The sequence below is a fragment of the Grus americana genome, chromosome 16 (assembly GCF_028858705.1).
Source record: "Grus americana isolate bGruAme1 chromosome 16, bGruAme1.mat, whole genome shotgun sequence".
Classification (NCBI taxonomy): domain Eukaryota; kingdom Metazoa; phylum Chordata; class Aves; order Gruiformes; family Gruidae; genus Grus; species Grus americana.
The window spans coordinates 2708086-2734021 of NC_072867.1; the positions used below are offsets into that span (position 1 = coordinate 2708086).

General features: G+C 66.8%; 3 protein-coding genes across 4 annotated transcripts; all 3 read left to right on the top strand.

Annotated features, from left to right (window-relative positions):
• The first annotated feature begins 701 nt into the window (after positions 1-701).
• Positions 702-6422, top strand: CASTOR1 (cytosolic arginine sensor for mTORC1 subunit 1). 2 transcript variants are annotated; one of them, XM_054844333.1, is made up of 9 exons: positions 702-818; positions 942-1012; positions 3597-3790; positions 3949-4081; positions 4267-4390; positions 5029-5142; positions 5227-5309; positions 5444-5538; positions 5623-6422. In XM_054844333.1, exons 1-9 carry the CDS (start codon positions 706-708, stop codon positions 5686-5688), a joined length of 993 nt encoding a protein of 330 aa, XP_054700308.1. In that variant the 5' UTR covers positions 702-705; the 3' UTR covers positions 5689-6422. The 2 variants fall into 2 exon arrangements, with proteins under 2 accessions (XP_054700308.1, XP_054700307.1); XM_054844332.1 differs by having other exon boundaries at positions 5444-5985.
• A 1283-nt stretch (positions 6423-7705) lies between these two features.
• LOC129213779 (leukemia inhibitory factor-like) lies at positions 7706-12122 on the top strand. Its single transcript, XM_054844447.1, has 3 exons — positions 7706-9393; positions 10275-10411; positions 10552-12122. The coding sequence occupies exons 1-3, from the start codon at positions 9357-9359 to the stop codon at positions 11017-11019; spliced, it is 642 nt and encodes a 213-aa protein (XP_054700422.1). The 5' UTR covers positions 7706-9356; the 3' UTR covers positions 11020-12122.
• A 3932-nt stretch (positions 12123-16054) lies between these two features.
• Positions 16055-20190, top strand: LOC129213760 (leukemia inhibitory factor-like). Its single transcript, XM_054844394.1, has 3 exons — positions 16055-16280; positions 18044-18222; positions 18378-20190. Exons 1-3 carry the CDS (start codon positions 16262-16264, stop codon positions 18813-18815), a joined length of 636 nt encoding a protein of 211 aa, XP_054700369.1. The 5' UTR covers positions 16055-16261; the 3' UTR covers positions 18816-20190.
• The last annotated feature ends 5746 nt before the right edge of the window (positions 20191-25936 follow it).

Genomic DNA, 25936 nt, shown 5'->3' on the forward strand with positions numbered 1-25936 from the left:
GGCCGGGCCGGGCACATGGGGCACCCTCGGACACACCGGGCACCCACGGCACGCTGGGTACACGGGGCACACCGGGGCACCCACGGCACAGCGGGCACAGCGGGGCACACGGGGCACACGGGGCACAGCGGGGTACAGCGGGCACACCGGGGCACACCGGGCACAGCGGGGCACACCGGCACACCGGGCACACCGGGCACACCGGGCACACCGGGGCACACCGGGCACAGCGGGGCACACCGGCACACCGGGCACACCGGGCACGCGGGGCACACCGGGGCACACCGGGCACAGCGGGGCACACCGGGCACACCGGCACACCGGGGCACACCGGGCACACGGGGCACACCGGCACACCGGGCACACCGGGGCACACGGGGCACACCGGGCACGCGGGGCACAGCGGCACACCGGGCATACCGGGCACACGGGGCACAGCGGGCACAGCGGGCACACCGGGCACACGGGGCACACGGGGCACACCGGGCACGCGGGGCACAGCGGCACACCGGGCACACCGGGCACACGGGGCACAGCGGGGCACACCGGGCACACCGGGCACAGCGGGGCGGGTCCCGGGGCGGGGGGCGGGGCTCTGGGTTTCCCCTCCCGCGGCGCGGGGCGGGGCCGCGCTCACAGCGGCGGGGCCGGGGCCGGGGCCGGGGCCGGGACCGGGACCGGGACCGGGACCGGTGCGGGGCCGCGATGGACCTGCACATCCTGGAGCACCGGGTGCGGGTGCTGAGCCTGGCCCGCCGCGGGCTCTGGCTGTACACGCACCCGCTGCTCAAGCTGCTCTTCCTGCCCCAGCGCTGCAGGTACCGGCCTCCCCCCCTCCTCCTCCTCCTCCTCCCCCCCCGGTGCCCCGGCCCCGCTCCAGCCTCACCCGGCCCCGGGAGGTTGGCGGTGTTGGGATCGGGCAGCGGCGGTTTATTCTTCAGGTGCAAGTTCTTCAGCCTGACGGAGACCCCCGAGGACTACACCATCATGCTGGACGAGGAAGGCTTCAAAGGTACCGTGCGGTGGCTGCCGCGGCCGCCCCGGCCCTCGCGGGGTGGGTTGGCACCGCAGACGCGAGTTGTGCACGTTCTCAGCCCACCCAAGAGCGGCGATGCTCTGGGCCCGGGCTGCCAGGAGCGAGTCCCGGCTTGTAGCGAGGTTCTTTTGGTCCGTGCCCATCCCTGGAGCTCCCGGCCCTGTGGCGCCCGTGCTGGGATGTACCGGCTTGCCTGGCCAGGGCTCTGCCAACGCGGCTGCCTTCGCCCTAATAACCCCCTCCCAGGCAGAGCTGCGTCTCCGCCGGCTCCTGGGACCAGGCTGGGAAACCGGTGGGGACTGGCTGCTGGGAGGAGCCCAGGGCCAGCCGAAAGCCCGGCTGCTCCGGGCGGGGGGCAGGTCCCCCCCGGGATGCCCACGGGCAGCACTCCGGGCTCCCTGCCTGCACTGGGGTGCTGCTGCCAGACCCGCTGCTCTCCTTCCCATGGCCGCTTTCGTCTCGCCCCCTGCCCGGTGAGGGCACTTCGGCAGAGCGGGGCCGATTCTGCGCCCGCCCAGGCTGGCAGGGGTGAGGGTGCTGCCTGCCAGCAGGGACCAGGTTTTGGGGTGTCCTAGGGGGGATCGAGCCCTTCCAGGCCGATCCCCTTCCCCTGGGGGGTGTCATCTGGTGACATCCCCACCGCCGGTGACCCAGCGTGTGCCTGCGCATCAGCCTCACCGCTGGCCTTGCCGGGGGTACCGGCCCAACGGGCTGTGCTGGAGGGGCTGGATCCTGTCCCGGCTTCCCACGCCCAAACCTTCCTGCCGAGGCCGCGGGAGCCGGCCACAGCTTGTCACCTTGGACGTGCCCCAAGGAGCAAGGGTCAGCGCCCTGGCCGTGGGGTGCCCGCCAGCCGGGCCCAGCTCCCACCGCCCTCCCCGGCCCTTTGCTCGGGGAAGGGGCCGCAGGAGCGGGCTCCCCCCCCCCACACCCCCCCCCCCCCAAAAAGCTGGAGCCGTTCCCCACGTATTGTTTTATTTCGGGGCCTGCGGACAAATATTCCTCAATCCCGAGGGGAGGGCGGGAAGTGCTGAACAATGGTCCTGTGAGCCGGCGGCCCCGCTGCACTGCGTGTACCCCCCGGGGCTGGGGGGCTGCCAGCGTCCCCCCGCTGCGGGGCTGGGGAGAGGACCCTGGGCAGAGGAGTGCTGCACCCCCTCCCTTCCCCTGGGGGTCCGGGTTCCACCCCGGGGTGGGTGGCACGGGGACGGCGGGGTCCCCCACGCGTGCTCACGGCCTTGCCCGGGGTGGTGTTGAAAAGCGATTAAGCGGCGAGCGCTGGGACGGTGTGGGGGGGGTGCGGTCCCCGTGTCCCTGGTGTGTCCCCCCCGCCGGCCCCGAAGCTCGGCCCTGGGCCGGAGCCGAAGCCGTCCTGGCCCTTCCTGCGCAGGAACAGGCGCTGGAAACACCCGCCGAGGCCCCCGGATCCGGCCCCGCTCCCGCCCTGCCCCAAGACGTGGTTCGGGAGCAGGGTGCAGAGCCCGTCCCGTGATGGGGCGTCCCCCCACCGTGGGTGCTGGACCCCTCCCAGGGGTGACCTCCCCTCCGCCACTGGTGTGATGAGTTTCCCTTCTCAGCCGGGCTGGGAGGCCGGGTGCCCGCCGAGGGGCTGGGTGCTTGTGCGGGGCCATCTCCCATGGGTGCTGCCTCCCACCTTCGCTGGGTGGGGGGAGCGGCTTGGAGCCCCCTTGGGTGCCCACCCACCCTGTCCCTTCCAGGGAGCACTGCGGGGTGAGGAAGGGGTGCCCAGCGAGGGGGGGGCTGCCCGGATGATCCTGGGGCACCCCAGCAGCGCCAGCCCCTCTCCTGGGCAGGAGGCTGGGAGAAGCCGGGGGGGGGGGGACGGACACGACACAGACAACGAGCGAGCGCAGCCCCCGTGCCCCCCCCATCCCGGGGCAGGAAGGAACCAGCCAGCGCGCACCCTCCCTGCCAGCAAAAGCAGCTTTTTGGGAGCAGCCCTGGCCCCCGGCCAGCCTGGGCTTGGCCCCCCCCGCCGGGCTGGCACGAGGCGCTGGCACCCCCAGGACGGCGAGGTGGCCCTTCCAGTGCCCTGTGTCGTCATCCCCCTCCTCGAGCATCCCTGGTACTGGGGGGCTCCTGGGGGGTAGGGGATGAGCTGGGCAGCCCCAGGGCCCTGGCAGAGCTGGTTTTGGGGTGCAGCACACCCCAACACCCCCTTGCACCCGGGCCAGGGTGCTGGCGCAGGGAGGAGAGACGTGTTCTGGGCTTGGGGGGGTTGTAGCCTCGGCCCCGCTCATCCCTGTGGCCGAATTCAGACGCCATCCCAGCCGCACGGAGCGGCTGAGCCCTGTCTGGTTCGTTCCACTTGTGGATGGGGCAGGTCTGCACCCCGAAACCGGCGCCTGCAGCCCCACACCTGGGGCTGATCCTGTCCTGGCTCTGCTGGGCCAGCTCATCTCCTGAGGGATGGTGTGACACGCGGTGCCCGAGCCGGTGCGAGCTCTGCGGCACGGACAGGGCACGCGGCATCAGATGCCGTTCGGCTGTGTCGAGCCCCGGGGAGCCTCGTGCCTCAGTTTCCCCTTATCCCTCGCAGAGCTGCCGCCCTCCGAGTTCATGCAGGTGGCGGATTCGACGTGGCTGGTGCTCAGCGTCGTCTCCAACGGCCGGGCGCCCTCCGGCTGCCAGGCCACCGGCGTCACCAAGATCGCCAGGTCGGTCATCGCGCCGCTGGCCGAGCACCACGTCTCGGTGCTGATGCTCTCCACCTACCAGACCGACTTCATCCTGGTGAGCGCTGGGACGGCCTGGTGGTGCTGGGGTGGCGGTGCCCGGTCCCACCGGGGTGCTGGAGCAGGGCGAGGACCTCGCTGCGCCCGGCCGGCGGCGGGACGGGGGGCTGCGGGGAGGGGCGGCGGTGGCGGCCCTGATCCTGCACCCCTGGCCAGGTGCGGGAGCGGGACCTGCCGGTGGTGATCCACACGCTGGCCGGGGAATTCGACATCTACAAGGAGGAGAGCGGCGAGTGCGTCCCCGTCACCTGCGACGACGTGAGCAACGGCTTCCTCAAGCCCAAGCCGGGTGAGTGACGCCGAGTCCGTGTCCCCCAGGGCCACCCGGTCCCCCAGGGCCACCCGGTCCCCCCCGGGATGCTCCGGCTCCCACCGGTCCGACGCCGGGCTCTGGCTGCGGTGGCCACGGGGTGGCACTGCGGGACCGTCCCCACGCTGTCCCCGAGCCTGACGGGTGGCTTCTCGCCCTGCCAGCGGCCAGCCCCACGCTGCACCCCGTGCAGAGCCCCCAGACCCGCTTCTGCGTCCTGACCGTGGCCCCCGACACGCTGCCCGCCATCGCCACCATGCTCATCGACGTCCTCTTCTACTCCCACAGGTGGGTCCCAGGGACGGGGACGCGGCCGTGGCCCCTCGCATGGTGCCACCTGAACTGCGGTGACGTGTGTGTTTGTGTGTGTCCCCCCCCTCCGCTTGCTCCCAGTGGCTTTTGTGAACTGGGTTTGTCCTCCCGAGGGTGCCGGGGGGCTGCAGCCACGTGGGTGCCACATGGGTCCCGCTGCCACTGTGGGTCACGGAGCCCTGAGGTGACCCGGGGGACGAGCCCCCCGTTGCAGCAGAGCCCGGGGAGGGGGGAACGGCACTGGGGTGTGTGGGGGGTGCTTCTGGCCGGGACACCCTGTGTCCCCTGGGATGAGGTCCCTTCTGGTGGGACCCTCCTGCTCCGGAGGCACCACGGTGCTTTGGGAATGCCCCGAAACCTGGTGTCCCCCCTGTCCTGTGTGTGACTGTCACCCACCGCCCCCCAACCCGGTGGCTGGATGAGCCGCAGACCCTTTGGGTAGCACCCGCTCCCATCCCCGCCTCTCCCCCCGCACCCGCCGGCTCACCCCGCGGTATCCCAACATGACGCTCAAAGATGCTCAGTGCCCCCACCAAGCCCTTCTCCTCCCGATTTTGGGGGTCTTGACGCCTCCCTGCGGCTCCTTTCCATGCCCCCCCACCCCCGCTCCGCAGCCCCCCGAGGGAGGCTGGCGCTGGCAGCCAGGACCTCGACTCCATCACCTTCTTCGCCTTCTCCCTCATCGAGGGCTACATCTCCATCGTGATGGATGCCGAAACCCAGAAGCGGTAGGTGCCGTTTTGGGGGCTGTCTACCCCTCCCAGGGGCTGGGGGCTCAGGGACGGGGGGGGTTACACTCAGCCCCCCCCCAGGTTCCCCAGCGACCTGCTGCTGACCAGCTCGACGGGGGAGCTGTGGCGCATGGTGCGGATCGGCGGGCAGCCCCTCGGCTTCGGTGAGCGTGGCCGCGGTGGCCGTGTCCTCCCCCCGCCGCCCCGTGTGTCCCCCCCCCACCCCGCCACGCGGTGCTTCGGCCACGGCTGCGCCGCTGGGGCCACCGCTCACCCCGGGGTCCCTTTGCCTCCCCAGACGAGTGCGGCATTGTGGCGCAGATCGCCGAGCCGCTGGCCGCCGCCGACATATCGGCGTATTACATCAGCACCTTCAACTTCGATCACGCCCTGGTGAGCCCCTGCCCCTTCCGAGGGACCCTCCGCGGTGTGGGGGCGTCCCCCGGGGCTGACACCCCTTGGTCCCCACGCCGGCAGGTCCCCGAGGACGGCATCGCCGAGGTCATCCAGCTGCTGCAGCAGCGCCAGGAGAGCGGCAGATAGCGGCCGGCTGTCCCCACGCCGGGTGGCCCAGCGCGGTGGCACGGTGGGCTCCCCCCGCCCCCACCCCCCCACCCCTATATTTGTTATTTTTTTAATTGTAACCCCCGCCCCAGTGCGGGGCATCGCTCCCTGTCCAGATGTGGGGACGTGGTGGCTTCGGGGACGCGGTGGCTTCGTGGCAGCGGGACAGTGTCCGGTGGGAGGGGGGAGCGTCCCCACCGTGTCACCCCGTGGGCGAGGCCGAAGGGCAGCCCCGTGTCATCCTCTGCCTCCAGCCCTGCCCACGCGGGGTTGGGGGGCTCGGGTGGAGAGTGGGGGTCCCGCAGTGGAGGAGGGGACATGGGGGGGACGTGCCAGAGAGCAGTGATGTGCCACCGCGGGGCTGGGGGTGACAGCCCGGGGCTGGCGGGACGTGTCCTCGCCCCCTGCGGGGGTCCCCACGGGGGGTCCCCTTGGGTGGGGGGTGCCCGTGATGCTCTGGGGCACCACTGGACTGGCCCCGGGGGGGTGAAGGCACCCCCAGAGCTGGGGTTCCCCCCCAGCACCCCAAAAACCTCCAAGGCAGAGATGGGGGGGGGTACGGTTCAGCCCCAGCCCTGTGTCCCCTCTGGGGTGGCCCCACGCCCCTGCCTGGGCCGTCGTGTATCGTGGGGGGGCGACAGTGACCCCCCCAGCTCCTCCCAAGCTGTATTTTCAGACAGGTTTTAATAAGTCAATAAAATTCCTATTATTTTTATTTCCACATAGCCCTGGGGGGTGGCCCAGAGCCGGTCCCCGGGGCGGTGGCACTGGGGAGGGGGACAGGAGTGGCTGGGCCGTGACGGGGGGGACGTGGCACTCCGCCTATCCCAGGATGGGGCCAGCTCGCCTGCCACCTATTTTGGGTGAAAAAAGGGGCAAAGACTGCAGCCCCCCAGCTAGTCACCGGCCCTGGGGAAACTGAGGCACTGCCTCTTGCTGGGCCAGCTCCCACAGTCGGGGGAAACTGAGGCACGAAGAGCCGAACTTGCCACGCCGTCACTGTGTCCCCATGTCCTCTCCTGTTGCCAGCAGCATGGCGCTCTCCGGAAAAGTGGGGTGTGCAGGGTCGGGGCTGTCCCTTCCTGGGGTGCCCGGGGGTTCCTGTGCCCCCCTTGGGGGCTGGGGCTGCGCGATGGGGGCCGTGCGGGTGAGTCCCCCGTCCCCGGGTGCCCCCGGGCGCCGCGCCTGGTCAACGAGTGAGACTCGGCTGGAGCGCGAGCGCGGCAGGAACCGAGCGCGGCAGGAACCGAGCGCGGCAGGAACCTCGCCGGGGGTCGTTTCCCCCAGGGCGGGCAGCAGGGCAGGGCCCAGGCAGGTGGGCAAAGGCAGCTCCGCTCCCCTCCTGCCCCCCAAAACCGGCCCCCCGTCTCCCATGCACCACACGGGAGCATGTCCCCGTCCCGGCCGTGTCTTCCTTGCGTCAGCACCCTCATGCTTGTGAACCGTCGGGTTCCTGCAACCTCTGCGGGCGCTTGCTTTCCTGTCTCGCTCTTGTCCAGAGTCATGAGACGCTGGTGACGTGGTGAAGAAATTGCAGCCGGCCCATGCAGTCACCGGCGCTATTTTTGTCCCCATTGGGTATTGCACAGTCCTCCGCCACCCATTTTCCTCTGTCGGGGTGACCACCTTGCCCGGCCCAGCGGGGACCCTGCACGGAGCCCTGGGAGGTGACGGTCCCGTGCGGAGGGGCCAGGGCTGCCTGTGGGGGTCCGAGGGTGGGCGCACTCTGCCCGCGTGGTCCTGCTCGCCCGGCCGCACTGCCCAGGGGTCCTGCCACGGTATTGCACGCGCTGGAGCGGCCATGGGCTCAGGGAGGGAGGGAGGGATGGATGGATGGATGGAGAGGTGGACGGATGGATGGACATGTAGATGGATGTACAAATGGATGGATGGGTGGATGGATGGATGGGTGGGCAGGTGGGTGGATGTACGTACATATGGATGGATGGATGGATAGGTGAAGAGCTATATGGGTGGGTGGATGTACATATGGATGGATGGTTGGTTCACTGGATGGATGGGTGGATGGATGGATGGATGGATAGGTGGACGGGTGGAGGGATGTATGGGTGGATGGATGGAGAGGCAGATGGTCAGACAGATGCCTAACAGCCTGTCTGGCTAGACAGATGGTCCAACTACTTCAGGCAGGCAGGTGTGGAGAGAGAAGGACGTTCTCCTGGCTCCTCCACCCTCCAGGGCTGCCCTGGGCCCGCCCCGGCCCCACCAGACCCAGCCCAGCCACCACCTCTGCTTGGGGACGTCCTGAGGAGGAAGAGGAGGAGGCAGCCGGGGGAGGAAGCAGCGCCGGCCCTGCTCCCGCAGCATAGAGTCCTGCAGGTCATGGGGTGGCTGGGAGGGGGAAATTTGGGGAAAAGAAAACATTTCTTCTGGAAGTGAGTCATGGCCGCACTCTTCCGCCCTGGAGGAGATGTTATTTCTGGGTTGTCCCCCCGCGCCACCACCGAACCCTCTGACCGTGCAAATTCAGCACGAGGCGATTCCTTCTGCTCATGCCGGCGACTTCTGGTGGTCACCAAACTCAGCGAGATCGCACCGCGTCTCAAGCAGCTGATCAAATCTGTTCATTTTTACAGGGTAGGAAAAGCCCCCGCCGGTGCCAGGCTCCATCCGCCGGGGGTGCAAAGGGGTTCGCACTGGGTGCCGCCAGCAGCGCCGAGGCCACGCCGGGCCCCGTGGCAATGCCGGCCGGGGCCGTGCCAGCGGGGCTCTCCTGCGGCGGTATTGCATAAGCCTGACACGGCAGTGAGGGCAGCGCTGCCTGCACCGCTGCCCGCGCTGAGCTTCCGCTGCCCTCGGCCCCCGCGCCCTTGGGCAACACCCAGGGCCCCGCGCGGGTCGCGGCGCGGCTGTTTGGCACCGGGCGGTTGCGTTTCCTCCCTGGGGACACCCGTGGGTGCTGCAGAGGCGCTGAACTGCGCCGCCCTGCGTCCCCCAGTTGTCACCCAGAGGGGTGGGTGGGTGTGAGCAGACAGACGGACGGACGGACGGAGCGTCCCCCGGAGCATCGCCCAGCGCCGTGGCCGGGCACGGTCCCCAGCCATGCCGGGATGCTCCACGCTTCCTGGGCTTCCACCTCCCTCCTTCCCAGGCCGGATTTTTGGCTCCCGTGGCCGGACTTGGGATGTGAAGCCCCCGTGATGGGACACGGGTGTCCCCACATGGCTGACATCCCCGTCCCCGGGTGCCGGCCCCGCTGCCGCCGCCGCCTTCCTTTGCATTTGGGTTTTGGGGCAGCTGAGGCCGTTTTCAGTTCCACCGGCCAGTTGGGTGCCGAACGGTGAAACTGGGGTGACTGGAAGCAGTTGGATCCAGGCCGAGCAGTGGGTCTGTGGACTCCCAGGGCTGGACCCGCCGGGACTCCCTCGAGGAACTGAATCGAAGAACAACCCAATTGGCCAGCCGGCCGGCGGGCATCATTTCCTCCTGGCCCCACGGCTCACCCCACTCATTGCCCCCCGCCCACAGGTCCATTTTTATCGGGCATTCTGCCGTGCCATGGTGAACTCCTTAAGGGGCGTGGGGGTGAATTGGTGCACTTTAAAAGGCGAGCTTCCCCATTGCCGAGCAGTAAGGAAGTCACTCGCGCGCCCGGCAGCCCCGCGCCGAAACAGCCTGCCCCGGCCATGCGGTGCAACGGGCGGCCCCTGGGCGTGCTGGCAGGTAGGTGTCTGCCGGCGTCCCACAGCTACCCTCTCGCTCGCGCGCCGGCTGCGCCGAGCCAGCCGGGAGCCACGGGGGGTGAGCGCGGTGGCAGGGCCCACGGTAGGGTTGAGCCGGCGTGCCGCGGCAGACAGTGTTGCTGAGGCTGTCCCTTCCCTGTGCCATGGCGGTGTCACGTCCTGAGGGTGCCGGCGGGGGACGGGCGCGTTCCCTCCCTCCCCGCGGCGCAGGGAGCACCGGGGATTCCTTCGTCCCTGGGGCAGAAACGATGCTGGGAGGGGATGTGCTTTGGGGTCAGTTTGGGGACCGATGGCAGGGGGTCGGGGGTCACTTGCTGGTACAGATCCTGCACCCCCCCCCCCAAGCCCCTCGCGCCGCCCCCCCCAGAGCAGCAGGGCTGGATGGTGCGTGCCGGTCCGGCACTGCATCCGAAATCACCGCCAGCACATGGCTGTGGGTGATGGAGGGGCCTGGACAGCGTCCGGCCAGAGCCGGGAGTGCCACCGCTGTCCCCTCCTTTGCGGTGGCCCACGCTGCCAGGGTGGGGGGGGGCTGCTGGGGCTACGGCTGCCGCTGGGCTGCACTGCCGGGCTGCCCGAGGGCATCTTCACCCTCCTCCTCCTCCTCCCTGCCGGGTCCCCAGCAGACTTTTGGCACAGGGGCTGCCTCGTCCCTGCTGCGAGACCGGCGATGTTGGCTCAAGGGGACGCATGTGCCTGGCACACGCCGTTCCCTCCTCCGGGCCTGACGCCAGGGTGATGGGCGCACAGGGCCAAGCTCTCCCCCCGGCAGCCGTCACCATGGCACGGGGGGGGGGGCTGCCTCATCCTTACACCCAGCAACGCCCCAGTGTCCCCCATCTCCCTCCTCTTCCTCCCCAGCTGTCACCAAAGGGCTCTTCATCCTCTGGGCAGTGCCGGGCCAGGGGGGGCGGCCCCTGCAGCCCCCCACCCTGCAGCAGACCCAGGCGCTGGTGAGGCACATGGCCGAGGACGCGCAGGAGCTTTTCATCTTCTACGTGAGTCCCCTTCCCTGGGCTGAGGGGTCCCTCCTGTCCCCTCCACGGGAGGGTCACGGGGCTGGGGGGGGGGGGGGGGGGGGGTGTCCCCATGGTGGTCCCATCCCGCGTCCCTGACTTTCTCCCCCATCTCTGGGCAGGAGGAGGACCAGCGCCTCACCATCCACAACAACCTCTGCCGCACCAACCACCCGCCTGACTGGCTGCGGGGATCGGCGACGGGGCCCAGGGGGCTGCGGGCTCTGCAGAGAACGATGACACGCATGGCCCAGGTGCTGCAGAACATCACCCGGCACCAGCGTGACCTCAACCCCCCCGGTGCCGAAATCCTTCGCCGCTTGGCCAGCACCCACCTGAAAGTGCGAGGGCTCCTCAGCAACCTGGAGGGGCTTTTCCTGTCCCCCAGCTCCCGCCCTGGCCGCCAGCCCCCACCCGGCCCCACGGCACCCACCAAGGTCTTCCGGCAGAAGCTGGAGGGGTGCCGGACCCTCTGGAGCTACTCCCGCTTCATGGCCAAGCTCAGCGCCCAGCTGGAGGCCAGGAGCCGCCACAAGTGCCGGGAGAAGCGGAGATCACACCGGGGCTCAGAGCTGCCCGCATGCTCCTAGTGCAGCCCCGCTCCATCTCCATCTCCATCTCCATCTCCATCTCCATCTCCATCTCCATCTCCATCTCCATCTCCATCTCCATCATGTCCATCTCCATCATCTCCACCTCCATCACCATCTCCTCCTATCTCCATCTCCCTCATCTCCATCTTCGTCTTCATCTCCATCTCCATCTCCATCACCATCTCCATCACCATCTCCATCTCCATCTCTGTTCCTGGGATGGAGACTCACCGGCTGGCCGGGACGCACCACGGAGACCCTCTGAGCTTGCACCGGTGAGGACACAAGCATTCTCGAAGCAGCTCCTGTCACTTGGGCTTGCTGTGGGGACCGTGCCGTCCCCGTGCCACCGTGCTCAGCTGTGGGACAGCCCCGCTCCGCTCCTGGGAGCTCCCCCGCATCCTGCCCCACGTTTCGGCAGCGCTGGTGCCACGGGGTGTCCCCCGGTGCCCAGCGCTGCGGGACGGAGCCGAGCTCTGCCGCATTTTCCAGTGACTCAATGGGTCCGGTGACCCAGCCTGACTAAGAGCCGCTCGCCCAGCACCCGCCACGCTGCCAGCAGGGTGCGGCCCTGGCCCATGGAGAGTGCCACCAGCACCGGTGCGTGCCGCCGGTGTGGTCACCTCCTGCCTGCCTGTCCCTGCCTGCCCTGCGCTGGGTTTGCTGACCCTGCAGAGTGCCTGTGAGCAGCACCCTCTGTGCTCGCTGTCCCCAGGAGCTCGGGGTCCCCGTGATCCCCGGGTCCCTCCAAGCTCACTGTCCCTGTGCTCGTCGCTGCGCCCCTCCCTGCAGGCTCAGCATCCCCCAGCCCGCAGCGTCCCTGTGCTCCGTGTCCCCATGTGCTCCGTGTCCCCAGGAGCTCGGCATCCCCGCGCTCTCAGCGTCCCCACGCTCGTCCTTGTGCGCTCGGTGTCCCTGAACCTTCGGTGGCCCTGTGCTCTGCGTCCCCCCGGCCCCAAGCCCCTCGGGCCGTGCCACCGCAGGGTTCGGCTCCGGCCACCGCACTGTGACGGTGGGTGATGGCACCCACCCCCCCCCTTCCCACTTATTTATACGTTGATATTTCTGTGGATATTGTATTTATTGAACCTTGGGGTTAATTTAATACGTCCCTGCAGTGGGAAGAAATATTTAAGGACATGTTTTTAATATATAAATATCTATTTTTATGATAATGTTTTGTATCATGTTCAACTATGAATGTAACAAGGTTTTATTTATAAATATCGATTTTATTTTGTACTGTGAGAAGAGTGGCGCCTGCCCCAGGCTCGTGGCACCCCCATATTTTTGTATAATGGCAGAAGGAAATAAAGTGCTGACCTCGGCCCGTGGGCCGCTGAGAAGTTGTGTCCCTCTGTCTGGGTGTCTGGGTGTCCCTGTGTCCGGGTGTCCCTGTGTCCAGGTGTCCGGGTGTCCCTGTGTCCGGGTGTCCGTGGGCAGAGCAGGGCTGTGTTCCCGCTGCTGGGCTGTGCCTGTTGTCCTCGCCGCGGCATGGCGCGGGATGCGGCACGGTGCGGGATGCGGCACGGCGTGGGGTGGGACGTGGCGCTGCACAGCGGCACACGGCGCCCTGTGACATATGGCGCATCATGGCACGGCACGTGGCGCGGCACGGTGTAGCACACGGCACAGCGTGGCGCACGGCGTATGACGTGGCATCCCACGGCGTGGCCTGGCACCGCCAGGCATGCGCCATGCCATCGTGTGGCACTACACCACATGGCACCATGTGCCACGTGTCACACAGCCCTGCGCAGCAAGCGACCCGGCACCGCTTCCGGCACGTGCCAGGCCATCGCCAGAGCCGACCCAGAGCGCCACGTCCTCGCCGCCTGGCCGGGGCCACCGCAGGGACCAGGCCACCTGCTGCCACCGGTCCCGCTGAGTCAAAAATCCTAAGACCCGGTCATGTGGCACCACGGAGTCACTCGTTCCGTGCCGGTGCCCGCCGGGCTGCCCGGCCCCGCCGCCTGAGTCAGTCGTGGGGAGCATCGCTGCCAGGACGGCCACCACCGCTCTGGCCCCTGCTGCCGTTTGGGGACACTCGGGGTGGGGACGATGTCACCATGAAGCAGCCCAGGCCGGCTTGCCGTGCCGTGGGTGACCGTGACCGTGCCACCCGCCCGTCAGTTGCCAGCCCCCGCCGAGCCACCCATCCGGCTCTGAAGAAGAGGCAGCGTGCATGGGCTGCGGAGCGGAGGGCGCAGGTATGTCACACCCCCCCCCGGGACCGGTGTGCAGGGGTGGGGGGACCCCAGACAGGGATGGATGTCACCGGAGGGGTGCTGGCACCCAGGAAAAGCCACCCCATGGCAGGGACGTCCCTTGGCCACGGTCCCCAAGGGTGCTGCTCACCCCGCCACGGCCACCGGGAACTCCTGGTGACACCAGTGGGGTGACACTCGTGGGGTGACACCAGTGGGGCGCAGGGGGGGAGGCAGCCCCAGGCAGGGAAATATTCTGAGTCAAGGGGGAATTCGGCCCCTGCCGTTACTCAGCCCCGGGCTTCCCCGGGGGGGGCAGGGGCCACCGGCCTTACTCACCCCCTCACCCCCCCGGCATGGCCCCAGCCCCGGCCCCAAACCTGTGGGACCCCCCCCCCCCCGGGGGGTGCGGTGATGGTGGAAATCTCGGGGTGTCCCCCCAGCATGGGGCCAGCATGGGGCAGGGACCCAGAGGGGACCCGACCGGGATGGGATGGGGCGGGGGGGGCAATTATGGGCTGGGGCTGGGGCAGTTCTGAGATGGGGCAGGGGGCGGGGGGACTATTATGGGCTGGGGCAGGAGGGGGCAATTCCGGGCTGGGGAGAGGACAGGGCTGGGCTGGGGCAGGGGGCAGCTCCGGGATGGGGGGGGCGATTCTGGGGAGGGGTGGGCAGCTCTGCGGTGGGGATGGGGCCGGGGGGGCAATTATGGGCTGGGAGCGGCCAGTTCTGGGCCGGGGCAGCAGGGGGCAGCACGGGGACAGGGATGGGGGCGGCGGGGGGTGTGGGGGAGCAGAGCAGCAGCGTGGCCCCGGTGGCCTGGGACCCCCCCGGCACGTCCCCGTGTCCCGAGCTGGGGGGGGGGGGGCAGGGACAGCCGGCAGCGGTGGGTGTTCGGCCGGGCAGGGCCCCCCCCTCCTGCCCAACCTGCCCCCAGCTCCGCTCCGGGGGGGCCCAAACCGGGGACAGCCCGGGGCACCCCCCCAGGTTCCGACCCCCGCAGCCCCCTGCTCCCCCCCCCCCCCAAACCAGCCTCTTCCCGCTCCCTCCCTGCAATCTAACACACACACCCCCCCCATCCCCCCCGTGTCCATCTCCCCACGCTCCTGCATCCCACCCGCCCTGCTGCCCACGGGAGCCGCGGGGGGGACGCTCCGGGAGAGGGGATTTTCCTGGGCATCCCCCCCCCAGTCTCCTGCCCGCCCCAGGGAGACAGGTTTTCCTGCCGGAGCACCCTCCCCTGCAGAGGGGACCCCCCCAGCCCTCCCAGACAGTCCGTCAGAACCGACCCCCCAAACCTGCCCGGCCCTGGCCCCCGCACTCACCTGGGAACTTCGGAAAAAGGGCAGAAAAGGGCAAATCTGCAGCGATCCCTGCACCCCCCCACCCCCCGGCCCCCCCAGGACGTTCCCCAGTGCCAGTAATTAAAACCCGCCAGTTGCTCAGCTAATGAAGCGCCGTCAGGCCATCGGGCGTCCATTGGTACGTGATGCGCTGCTCCCTGCACCCCGATAAATCCAGGCGTGAGGCTGCAGGGGGTGAGACGGGGTTCGTGGTCCCCCCCCCAGCCCCATTCGCTGCCTGGCATCCCAGTAAGGCCCAACTGGGCTGAAATGGGCCGTGGCTGCTCTTGGGCACCAAGGCTGGTCCCCAGCATCACCCATGGGGAAACTGAGGCAGGAGGCAGCTACGTGACCCCCACCACCCCCCCCAGCACGGGGGGGATCCCTGTGTCCCCCCTCGACGTGTCACCCCCTGCCACGGCGGGGGGGGGGGGGGGGGGGGGGTGGCCGGGGTCGTGGTGGCTCTTGCGTCACCGTTCCTCGACCGTCACCCCCGGCAGGTTCGCGCTGCCAGCGCAACCAGGGCACAAACTCGCTAAACCTGATTAAAAGTTTCAGCTCGGCCGTGCCCCTGGAGAGGAAAAAAAAAAAAAAATATATATATATATATACACAAGAAAAACAGAACAAAAAAAAAAGCCCTTTAACCTGTTTTTCACCCAAATCGGGGCACAGACGGCCCTGCAGCATCCCAGTCCCACGGGACCCCCGCGAGGGGTTGACCCCCCCCCGGCTCGGGTGTTTGGCCTCACACTGATTTTTAGCACCTTTCCAACCAGCTCAGCACCTCCCTGCCTGCACCCTGCCTGCACCCTGCCTGCGCCGGGCAGGGGCACAGCCCTGCCGAGGGAAGGGTTAACCCTGGGGGGGCCGGTCCAGCCTCTCCCCGCCGGGTGGGTTTGTCCTTTTTCCCAGAGCAAAACCACCCTTTACTTTTAATATTTTGACCCAAAGGGATGAACCGCTGGCGGAACCGGGGGACGCTGATGGCACCGCGTCCATCCTGCTGTGACCGGGGGGGTCCTGCGCCCCTCAGGGCACCCCACCGCTGCCTCCCCACACCTTTTATCCCTCCAATCCCCCCAAAAAAACCCCCAAATCATGTTCCCCCCCCCCCTTATTTTATTGACTGCTGCAGCAGCCGGTGGGGAAGCCCCGGCCCCGAGAGGGGGACCCAAGGGTGAAAGTGTTTGCGGCTCCATGAGTCACGACATCATGCTCTTGCCATTGCACCTCGACGCCACCCCCCCACGACACCCCCCAAACCCCACGTGCTACTGCTCGCCTCCCTTGGGCGCCGGGCCGGGGGGGGGGCGATTTAATTCATTTTTCCCCCCTTCCCACTCATTTCCCCAGCACCTCCCCAGCCCCATGCGTGAAATAAAACAAAACCAAAAAAGAAAACCACACAAAACCCACAATCCTGGTGACATCAATTTTATCAGAAGTTTATTTCTAAGAATCATTCAGTATTTCCAAAGCCCTCGACTTCCTGATTTCCAGTTTGAATAGCAGCAGGGATAGTAGCGCTCCCCCCGCGTCCCCCCCTCCTCCCCTTTCTTACAACACAGACTGGCTGCCGGACCGGTATATAAACCCCGAGAAGTCCCCCAGTATGAACATGAATTTCTGAAAACTTCCTCTGCCAACACCAATCTCTATTAAGTCGCTCCCGGGACGCGGCTCACAATGAAGTTCGTACCGGCAGGTAAAAAAAAAAAAAAAAAATCAACTTTGGAGAAACTATTTCCCCTTTTCCCCCTCCTTTTTTTTTTTTTCTCCTTCCCCCCCCCCCTTTTCTCGGTGATGCCCGGCTGCAGGCGGGTCCCGGTTCGCTGGGGCGAGGGCTCCCGTCGCGCTGCATCCCCCCCCCCCCCCCCGGGAAGAGCATCTCTGGGAATTGGCAGCGGGGAGCGAAGCGCGGCGCTGGCGCGGTGCAGCCAACATCTGGACACTTATATAACTGGAAATGCTTCCAAAAAAAAAAAAAAAGCAAGGGGGGGGGATCTTTTTTTTTTTTTTTTTTCCCTTTTTTTAATACTCTCCCCCCCCTCCTGCTTTTACTCCTTCTGGGTCTCTCAAAGCCGCGAGCCGCCGCTGCGTCGGGAGTGCTGGAGGGATGGGGAGGCTGCCAAGTGCAAGAAGGGGGGGTGGAGGGAGCGGCCAGCACCCCAGCGGCAGTGCTGGGGGGTCCCAAGGGGCAGCACCCACCCGGGACACACCCCCCCCACCCTGCCCTCGGCACACGTGGGTGCTGAGCCTCGCTCTGCCCAGCTGTGAAATGGGCAGAAGGGAGATGCGGCAAGAGGGGGCTTGCAGGGGGTCAGGGCATCCCTGTCCCACGTGAGAACCCGGGGCCCTGGGGGTGCGGGGAGGAAGGGTGCCCCCCATCCCCGTCCCGTGCAGGAGGGGAGCGGCAGCGGGTCGGGGATCGCAACACGCCCAGGTAAGTCCTTTCGCACCTGGGCAGGGTAAATAAAGCAAGGCTTGGATTACCCGGCACCGGCGGCACGGCGGAGGCGCTGACAAGTGCGGGCAGCTTCGGCGCTCGTCACAGCCCGGGGACTTTGCCTGGCAGCACCCCCGCGGCATCGCACGGGGCCCCCACCCTGCCGGGGTGCTGCCGGCAGCAGCCAGGTCACCCAGCGGCAGGGATTCCCCCAGTGACCCCCCCCCGGGTACCCTGCCCCGAGGATGCAGAGTGCGGTGGCACGGCTCCAGAGGTGGTTTGGCCTCCCCGAGCAGGGATGCTGGTTTGGGGGGGTCCCCAGGGATGGGGGCTTGGAGCACCCCACTCTCACCCTGCTGGCAGGAGGAGGAGGCCGGGGCGACCCAGCTGCCAGCGGCTCAAGGCTCCCCTTGTTCCGCATCCAGGGATTTCCTGGCCGGCGTCTCCGGCAGCTGCAGTGGCTCTCCCCAGGGCTCCTCGGCGCTGCGCCCACTTCGCAGACGGGGAAACTGAGGCAGGCGGTGGGGCCGGAGGTGGGAGGGAGCGGGGGTATGCCGAAGGCAGGTTTCCTTGCGGGCGCCCCCGCTGAGTCAGCCGGGGCCGGGGTGGGGCCTCGCTCCCGCAGCGCCCGGCCGAGGATAACGGAGGGGAAAGCGCTTTGCATATTTGATTAAACCCAACAGGTCGTCACCGGGCCAGTTGCGAAATGTGGGAATGCCACGGGGCGCCCCGCCGGGAAGGGAGGCGGGAGAGCGCCTGCCGGGGGGCAGGTGAGGGGCACGGCACGGCCGGGACAGCAAAGCGGGAGGTCTGGGGGGCTGCTGGCCGAGCCAGACCCCCACCCGAGCAGGGCTGGGTCCTTCCTCCGACTGGGCGCCCTCCCCTTGGGTGCCCAGGGCCGGGGACACCCTCGGGGGATGCTCTGCACCGCGACCTACCCAGGCCACCGGCGATCGCGCGGTCCCCATGGACCAACCCCCGGCTTGGTCCCCGCCGTGACGCCCACCTCTCTCCCCACACAGGCGTCGTGCCCTTCGTGGCCCTGCTCCTGCTGCAGCGGCGGCCGGTGGCCGGCCGAGCACTGCTGGTGACCGGCCCTGGCTGCCCCGGTCACGGCTTGTGCCGCTCCAACGTCCAGGAGCAGACCCGCAGGCAGGTCGCGCTGCTCAACGCCACCGCCCAGGACCTCTTCAGCCTCTACGTAAGTGGTGCTCGGGGATGGGAGGACCCCCGGGGCTGTTGGCTCCACCAAGAGCATAAAGAGGGAGGGCTGGGGACACTGCGGGGATGGCGGCAGAAGGTGGCCGGGGTGGGGGATACGGGGGACACGGGGGTGACGCTCGCCTCTCGTCCCAGCTGAAGTGCCAGGGTGAGCCATTCAGCAGCGAGACCGACAAGCTCTGCAACCCCAGCGGCGTCTTCTTCCCCGCTTTCCGCGTCAACCGGACGAGCGAGAGGAAGGAGGTGATGGTGGCCATGTATAAGCTCTTCGCCTTCCTCAACGCCTCGCTGGGGAACATCACGCGCGACCAGGAGGAGCTCAACCCCACGGCCAAGGAGCTCCTCGACCGGCTCCACAACACCACCAAGACCACCCGGGGTCTCATCTCCAACCTCACCTGCCTCCTCTGCAAGAACTACAACATCTTCCAGGTGGACGTCAGCTACGGGGAGAGCTCCAAGGGCAAGAGCACCTTCAAGAAGAAGCAGCAGGGCTGCCAGGTGCTCAGGAAGTACGTGCAGGTCATCGCCCAGGCAGCCCGCGTCCTCCTACCTCATCTCAGCCCCCCGTGAGTGCCCGCCCCGGCTCCTCCAGCCCCCACCCAGCTGCCAATGAGGCTGGCCGAGCCGGCCGTGCCGTCCCCTGCTGCTGCCTACTGACATGCTGCCTTCTTATTTATTACCCCGGACCCTGTGCTGGCCCCATCTGCTCTCCAGTAATTTATTTGCCCGTTGTGGGGTGAACGTCGCAGCCCCGGTGTGTCCCGGGTGGAGCAGAGCCGGGGCCGGCATCCAGCGGGAGGAGGCAGCACATCCCCAGTGATGCCAGGAGGTGATACCAGGACGCGGCCGGTGCCAGGATGCGCCTCGGCCGTCCCCGTCCTCCCACGGGGTGCGGGGAGCTGCGAGGGGCCGGTGGCGGGGCCGGACTCTGTCCCCCATGGCTGGTCTCCTCCATCCTGGAGAGCAACCTGATGGACATCCTCCAGCATCATCCGGAAGCTTCCACTTCCCTGGGAAAAAGGACCGGGATGAAGGACGCCGGGATGCTGCGGCTGGCAGGGACGTGGAGATGCAAGGACATGCTCCACCTGCACATTTTGGGGCTGGGCTCCCCAAGAAGGAGCTGAACTGAGGGTACCAGGGTGGCCGGGGCGGCCGGGGCTGGGTCCCGCTGTCTCGGACAAGGTCACCCGCTGGGGACAGAGCCAGTGGCCGCCCCACCAGGGAGCATCATCCCCCCCGCGCGGGCACGGCGGGGTGCGGAGAGCCCGTCCCTTCCCTTCGGAAAATTGCTTTTTCCCATCGAAGGGCTCTGAATGCACTAGCGGTCTGGCCAAGGGCTGGGCTTCGCACGGCCGAACGCGGCCCCAGCGCGGGGACGCGGGGACGTGGGGACGCGTGGATGGGCCCAGGCCGGTGGCAGGAGGCGCTGGCTCGCTCCTGGCACCGGAGCAGGCTGCGAGGGTTATTTATTGCCTCGGTGGAAAGCCCAGTGTGCACCGAGTGCTCTGATCTGACTTTTAATAATGTTATTAATAACAATAATTAATAATAATTATTAATAAGATTTGTTGTAATATATATTCTATTTAAATATTTATTTTTTTATACTTTTTTCCCCTTTTTTTAAATAAACCAACAAAACCAGACTATATTCGGCTCCTCTTTGCTGGGTTCCCTTCGTGCTCACCCTCAAACAGCTCTGCTTCTCCCCTGAAATGCCCTCGGGGCTGCCCCAAAGACCCCCCCAAGCATCACTGCGGGCTGGGGGGCACCGTCCCCTGTCCCTTTGCTCCTTCTTCCCATCTCCTGTGGGCTGGCTGACTGGGAAGGCATTTTCCCCAGGGGATGCTTAAATTGACACTCTGCGGCTGCTCAAACGCACCGGGAGGGTGCTGTGAGCATCACGGTTTGGGGAGCATCGTGGTGTGGGGAGCATCACGATATGGGGACCATCACAGTGTGCAGAGCATCATGGTGTAGGAACCATCATGGTGTGAGGACCATCACGGTGTGGGCACCATCATGGTGCAGGGAGCATTGTAACATGGGGACCATCATCGCATGGGGACCATCACTGCCTGGGGACCATCACCGCCTGGGGACCATCATCGTGTGGGGACCATCACCACCTGGGGAGCATCACCGCCTGGGGAGCATCATGGTGCAGGCAGCATCGCGGTGCAGGGAGCCACACTCTGGCAATGCCGGCGGTGCCTGGGGGTACAGGGAAACGCCAAAGCTGGCTGGGAAGAGGCAGAGGGAGGCGAGCGAGCGTGTGCGGGGGGGGGGACCCAGATAAAATCGCAGCCACTTCCCAGGCAGCCCTGGGAGAGGCTCAAGCAAAGCTTTGCCGGGGCCAAGACCACCTAAGGCTCCACCAGCACCCCGGTCCTCCACAAGCGTCTCGCATGGGACCGTATCGGTTAACAAGAGGCTGATTATCCAGGAGACGTTGGAGCAGGATGATGAAATTTTCCTCCTCCTCCGGAGCCCTTGGGCCTCTGGCCAAACCTCCCAGGCATGAGACAGCAAGCGGATGAGCTAAGATCCTGTGTGATCATCTCTCGTGTCTCGGAGGAGCCCTGACCAAAAAATCATCACAAAAATTCAAAAGTCCCCCCCAAAGCCCCTCTTTCTCTGCCCCACTGGGTCGCACTGCCTGGTTGTGTCCCCCGGCTCCCATGGGAGGTTTCACGGCATCGGTTTGCCCCCAAAACGGCACGGCCGGGAGCGGCCGCACGCTGCCAGCAGCTCCCTCGTGTCACGCCAGTGGGGACGGCAGGGGGAGCGGTGCCCAGCCCCAGCCCAGCCCCGCTGTCCCTTCATGGGGGCGAGTGAGCCCCAAAACGGCGCCACTTCCTCACCCCACAGCAGAGGCACCCGGGGACGTCCCTGGATGCCGCAGCGGAGCCCCTGGGCACGGCGTGCCTTTCTTCCACCATCCCACTCTGCCACCAGGAACGGGACCCTGGGTGTCCCCGGTGCCACCGCCCTGCAGCGTGCCCGCCATCGCAGCCCGTTTGTGGGGCCCGTTTCCAGCCTGCACCCTGAGAGAAGATGTCCTCAGACCGATACGACCCCCTCCAAAACCTAGGGATGGGGCAGGGCACGGCGGCAGCCTCTCAGGGGAACGTACCGTCCATTTGGGATGGGCATCACTCGATGGGGCCAGCAGCACATGCCGGCACCGTGACGGCTGCCAGGGTCACCGTGTCCCCGTGGCTGGGGGTGCCCGGGTGTCCCCATGGCCATCGCTACCGTGCCATGGTATGGCCAACATCTCATATGCTGGATGTCCAGGCTGAGCCCGTCAGCGTGAATATCCCCGCCAGGGACGTGGCAGGTGTCTGGGAGTGCCACCGACCCGTCCCCAGGTGCTGGAGGGGTGGCAGCGGGACGGGGGGGTCGGGTCGAGCTCAGTGAGGCCGGGAGCTGGGCTGGGGACGAGGTCCTGCGCAGCGAGCGCAGCAGCGAGGAGCTGTGCACATCTGGATTTCTCACGCTTGCGTTCAACGTCCCTCCTCAACCAGATGGCAAAAATAAATAAATAGAATAAATCAGAGCCTCCTGACATAAATTGGGAACTCACGCCCGGGCTCTGCGTTTCATGAGTCTCCCTGGAAGACAGTCAAACCAGGCGAGGACAATGGGTTCACTTCTCCCCGGTGTCGGTGTCGGGTCATTCCCAGTTAAGGCTCATTAGCGGCAGGCGGGGGATTAACTCTTCTTTCCCTGGAAACGTGACTCCCACTGAAGCCTGGACGACACCCTAAAAATTCCCCAAACCCCATCCCTCGCCCTCCCCTGGGGTTTCGGGGTTGGGGCTGGAGGCGGCCCCGGGCTCATGCCATCGCCCTGGCTCCTGGGAGCCAGGATGCGTCGCTCCGCGCCCAGCGGACGTCCCAAACTCAGGGGAGATGGAAAAGGCTTTGAATGACCTCAGCCAGCGGCCGATCCCACCCAGCCGGCGCTTGGGGGAAGTGGGCCAGCCCCGCAAGCCAGACCGTGAGCACCGGGGGGGAACCGGTGCTGTGGCTTCCCCGGTGGGACCGGCAGGACCCCCTTGGCAGTTCCCCTGCAGCCCCGGGAACAGAGGAGCTGTTTTGACCTGGGCGGGAGCGGGGGGGAGAGGGCGGGGGGGGGGGCCTCCGGGGAGCCGTTCGTTGTAATGGGAGCGATGCCTGCGCCCCGATAACGGAGCGCTCTGACCGTCGGCATGCGGCCCCGAGCGGTGGGTCAGCGCTGCCTTCGGGGAGCGCGGTACGTGAGGAGCCGCTCCTGCCCGCGGTGAAGTCAGTGCCGCTGCCTGGGTGTGACTAACTGACCTCAGACCTTGGCCCCGCGGCACGGATCATGTGCTAACTGACGCCGCGCGCAACCCGGCTGGACGGGTCCAGCGCCGCTGCCCCGGGGCCACCGGCCAGACCGGACTTGCCATCCGCGGGGTGCAGGTGCGGTGCCGGGGCACCGTCAGCTCCGCTTCCCCCACGGGGCGGGTGGCCGGTGCCCCGCGCTGCATCCCAGGGCTCGAGCCGGCACGAGCATCCCAACCGGGGCTGACCCCAGGGCAGCAAAGCCGGGGACGGTGATCAGGCTGTTCCCTGGAAGATCCCAGCTGGAGCATTCCAGCTGTCCCTGCGCCCACCCGAGCTGGGGTCGGACCAGCCGGTGCCTGCGGCAGAGCCCCTTCCCCATCCGGGAGGTTCCCCCCCCAAGGATCGATATTTGGGAGACACGTTTGGCCAGTAACGATCTCCCCAGCAGGCCCCCGGCCCCCAAGCTGGGTCCCAGCGGGTCCCCAAGGAGGGGAACATCGTGTCCAAAGGGCCGGCCGGTGGCTCGTCCTCACCGTCTTGAGCTGGCCGCTGGCCCGAGCATGGAAAGAAGAGCCGAGCCCATCTGAAACGCATTCGTCCCCGGGCACTGTTGCTGCAATAGCAGATGCTCCTGTGGGTCCCCAACCACATCACAGCTCGGCGGCGCGGTAACCGCACGTTCACATGGGAAGAAACAGCCCTTGCTCCGAATGGTTCAAACTCCTAATTGGAGACCAACCGTAACAAATAAACAAGACAATGGGCTGGAGGCGAGATGAACGCAACTTCTGTCGCAGGACCTGGCTCTGAGAGTTGCCTCCGTGCCCGGCGGGGGACTTGGCACGGGCCGGCAAGAGCCAGGGGGAGGGCGGGGGCCGGATCCGGACCCCCTTGAGAGAGCCACTCGCTGTGTGACACTGCTGGAGCTCGGGGCTGGCTTGGGAGCTGGATGACACATCCCCAGGGTCCCCCGAGACCCTTGTCGGCAGCTTTGCTAAGCAAGTGTTTAGTCTCGCGGTGAGTGAGCTTGGAGCGGGGTCAAATCCAGCCCTGATGGAGCTGCAGGAGAGGCCTCTCCTTGCTGCACCCCGATTCAGGGCTGGCTGGGGAACCCCCCTACGCCTTGCACAGAGCCTGGGCTTAGGGGACCCTTCTCCATCACCCTCCGTCGAGGACGGGATGTGCTGCTTTGTCTTTTGCCGGGAGTGATGCACGGTGGCCAGATTGGGTATCTGATGGCAGGGGGTTATCTCAGCACAGCTATCGCCCTCAAACAGAAGACAGGAAAACTTCCGCAGCCCCGAGTGCTCTTGCACTGATGGAGGAGCCTTGATAAAGCACTCAGCACCCCGACCAGACCCTGATAAGATGCACAGCGTGCAGAGCACCAAGCCGCCTCAGCTTTTCCATCCCCGCTCTGCTGGGGTCTCATGGAACAGGGGGCTGAAGCTATTTGAGGCATTTCAGGTGGTCTGAACCTACAGAGCCCCTGGCCAGGGAGGGGAAAAATCAGGGCTCAGGGGGGTGACCTCACCTGACAGAGGGCTGGCAGGGGTGAACAGTGGGGGGACAGAGCCCCGAGCGGGTTCCTGCTGTGGGCATCACTGGGAGACCCACCAGGATGGTGGGGATGGTGGGGAAGGACCAGCCCTGGGACCGAGCAGGAGCTGCGGCAGCTCCCCAGGGTCCCCAGAGCCAGGGTGGCATGGCACGGCACGGCACGGCACAGCAGAGTGGGCAAATGCTGCTGAAGCCCGCTGCGCCCCTCCTGCTGCCACCACTTGTGGTCGCCGGCCCCGCAGAGCAAAGGGGGTTGTGCCATCTTTGGCTGCACATCGGCATGGCTCCGTGGGAAGACAAGCCCCCACCATCGTTTTTCCCACCAAGACAGAGAAAAAGGCAGAAAATTAGCCAAGGCGGTGGAGATTCCTGGAGAAACAGGGAAAACAGAAAGCAGAGATTTCTTTCGATGTCAAAGGAAGATGGCAGAAGAGAACAGCCATGACTGCAAACGAATCTGCCCGTATCCGAAGTGTCCAGCGGCTCTTTGCTCTCCCCAAACCCTCCGACCCCAGGAGCGGCAACACCTCCACCCCAACAGCACTGCGGGGACAGAGGGAGACGCTCCCAGCTAAAACTGGGGGACAGCTGACCCTATAGCACCCATAGCACCCTGCCGTCCCCACCAAGCTCAGCTGCACCTCCCTCACCCGGGTGCTGAGCTCGCTGCAAGGATGCCAAGCATCTCCCCTGGCTTTAGCTGCATCGGGGGCAGTTTTTAGGGCCGGAACAGTTGACGTGGTTATTTATTGCCACAAAACGAAGTGCATGGACAGTGCTACCTGGCGCAGGTCACGCTCTCCTCTCCCCAGCGACTGGTTCTTTGAGTCTCGTTTCCTAAGAAAACAAGGCGTGCGTGCAATCCCGCCGGGCGAGCGTGTGCGCACCTGCGGCTGCCAACCAAATTTGACTAAGGGCCCCAGGCTCCAGAGATAGGAGGTTCCTACACGGCTTGTGAAGACAGGAGCCGGAGAGGAGCAAGTCCCAAACGAGCCCCCACGGCGGCGGGGAAGCTGCAGCGTGAACCCAGCCTTTACCAGCCACCGGAGATTCTCCTCCTCCGCAGCCGGGGTGCCGTGAGGCATGAAGCTGCCAGGACCGATGTGCTTGAGTCATTTATCTGCTCCTAGAAAGATTTCTGCTTACTTTTTTTCCCCGGCCTGGCATTTCCCACATGGGCTCTGCACATGGCTGTGGGGCAGGGAGGGCAGTGCCGGGTGGGCGAAGCGCGTCTCCTGGCATCCGTGGTGAGATGCCTGCCGGGCTCCAGGATGGGGCTTTCCAGGCGGAAGCTGCCGTCACCCCACCTCGGTGCTGCTGTACGTCAGCCTCGCGCGGGGCAGCAGTGGCTCTCCCCGGCGCTCATCACCCCGGCACCACCGGTCCCCAGGGCACCAGGAGCCGCAGCCCCTCAGGACCAGGTTTTACCATCCCCTGGGGACAAAGCGAAAGTCTTTCTCTTTTTCTAACCCCGCTGCAATTAATATTAAACCTTTCTCCACCCCTTCCAGGGCGCCTGGGAGAGGGGACCAGCCTGGCTCCCGGTGCCGGTGGGGAGAGCTGCGCAGCCCCGACCCTCGGTGCATCCTTGCACGCATCCTCGCATGCTCGCCTCTCGGCCAAGCCCGGGAGGAAACAAGCCCCAGCTGTGCCTCTTTGCAGCTACCGTGACCGGGCTTTTCCCCCAAAAGCTCTGGGATGAGCAGCAGGAAGGACCTGCCCCATCGCCCCGGAGCCGGGGCAACAACAAGCTGCACTTCACGGCTCCGAGGTGCAAAGTGCAACAGGCTCCTCGCTCCCCACCGGGAGCCG

Bases quoted from the DNA above. Each gene is read 5' to 3' on its own strand.
- CASTOR1 (XM_054844332.1), top strand. From the start codon at position 706: ATGGACCTGCACATCCTGGAGCACCGGGTGCGGGTGCTGAGCCTGGCC. The intron at 3,791-3,948 runs GTGAGCGCTGGG...ACCCCTGGCCAG, and splicing joins ACCAGACCGACTTCATCCTG to GTGCGGGAGCGGGACCTGCC. The intron at 4,082-4,266 runs GTGAGTGACGCC...TCGCCCTGCCAG, and splicing joins CTTCCTCAAGCCCAAGCCGG to CGGCCAGCCCCACGCTGCAC.
- LOC129213760 (XM_054844394.1), top strand. The intron at 18,223-18,377 runs GTAAGTGGTGCT...CTCTCGTCCCAG, and splicing joins AGGACCTCTTCAGCCTCTAC to CTGAAGTGCCAGGGTGAGCC.
- LOC129213779 (XM_054844447.1), top strand. From the start codon at position 9,357: ATGCGGTGCAACGGGCGGCCCCTGGGCGTGCTGGCAG. The intron at 9,394-10,274 runs GTAGGTGTCTGC...CTTCCTCCCCAG, and splicing joins GCCCCTGGGCGTGCTGGCAG to CTGTCACCAAAGGGCTCTTC. The intron at 10,412-10,551 runs GTGAGTCCCCTT...ATCTCTGGGCAG, and splicing joins AGGAGCTTTTCATCTTCTAC to GAGGAGGACCAGCGCCTCAC.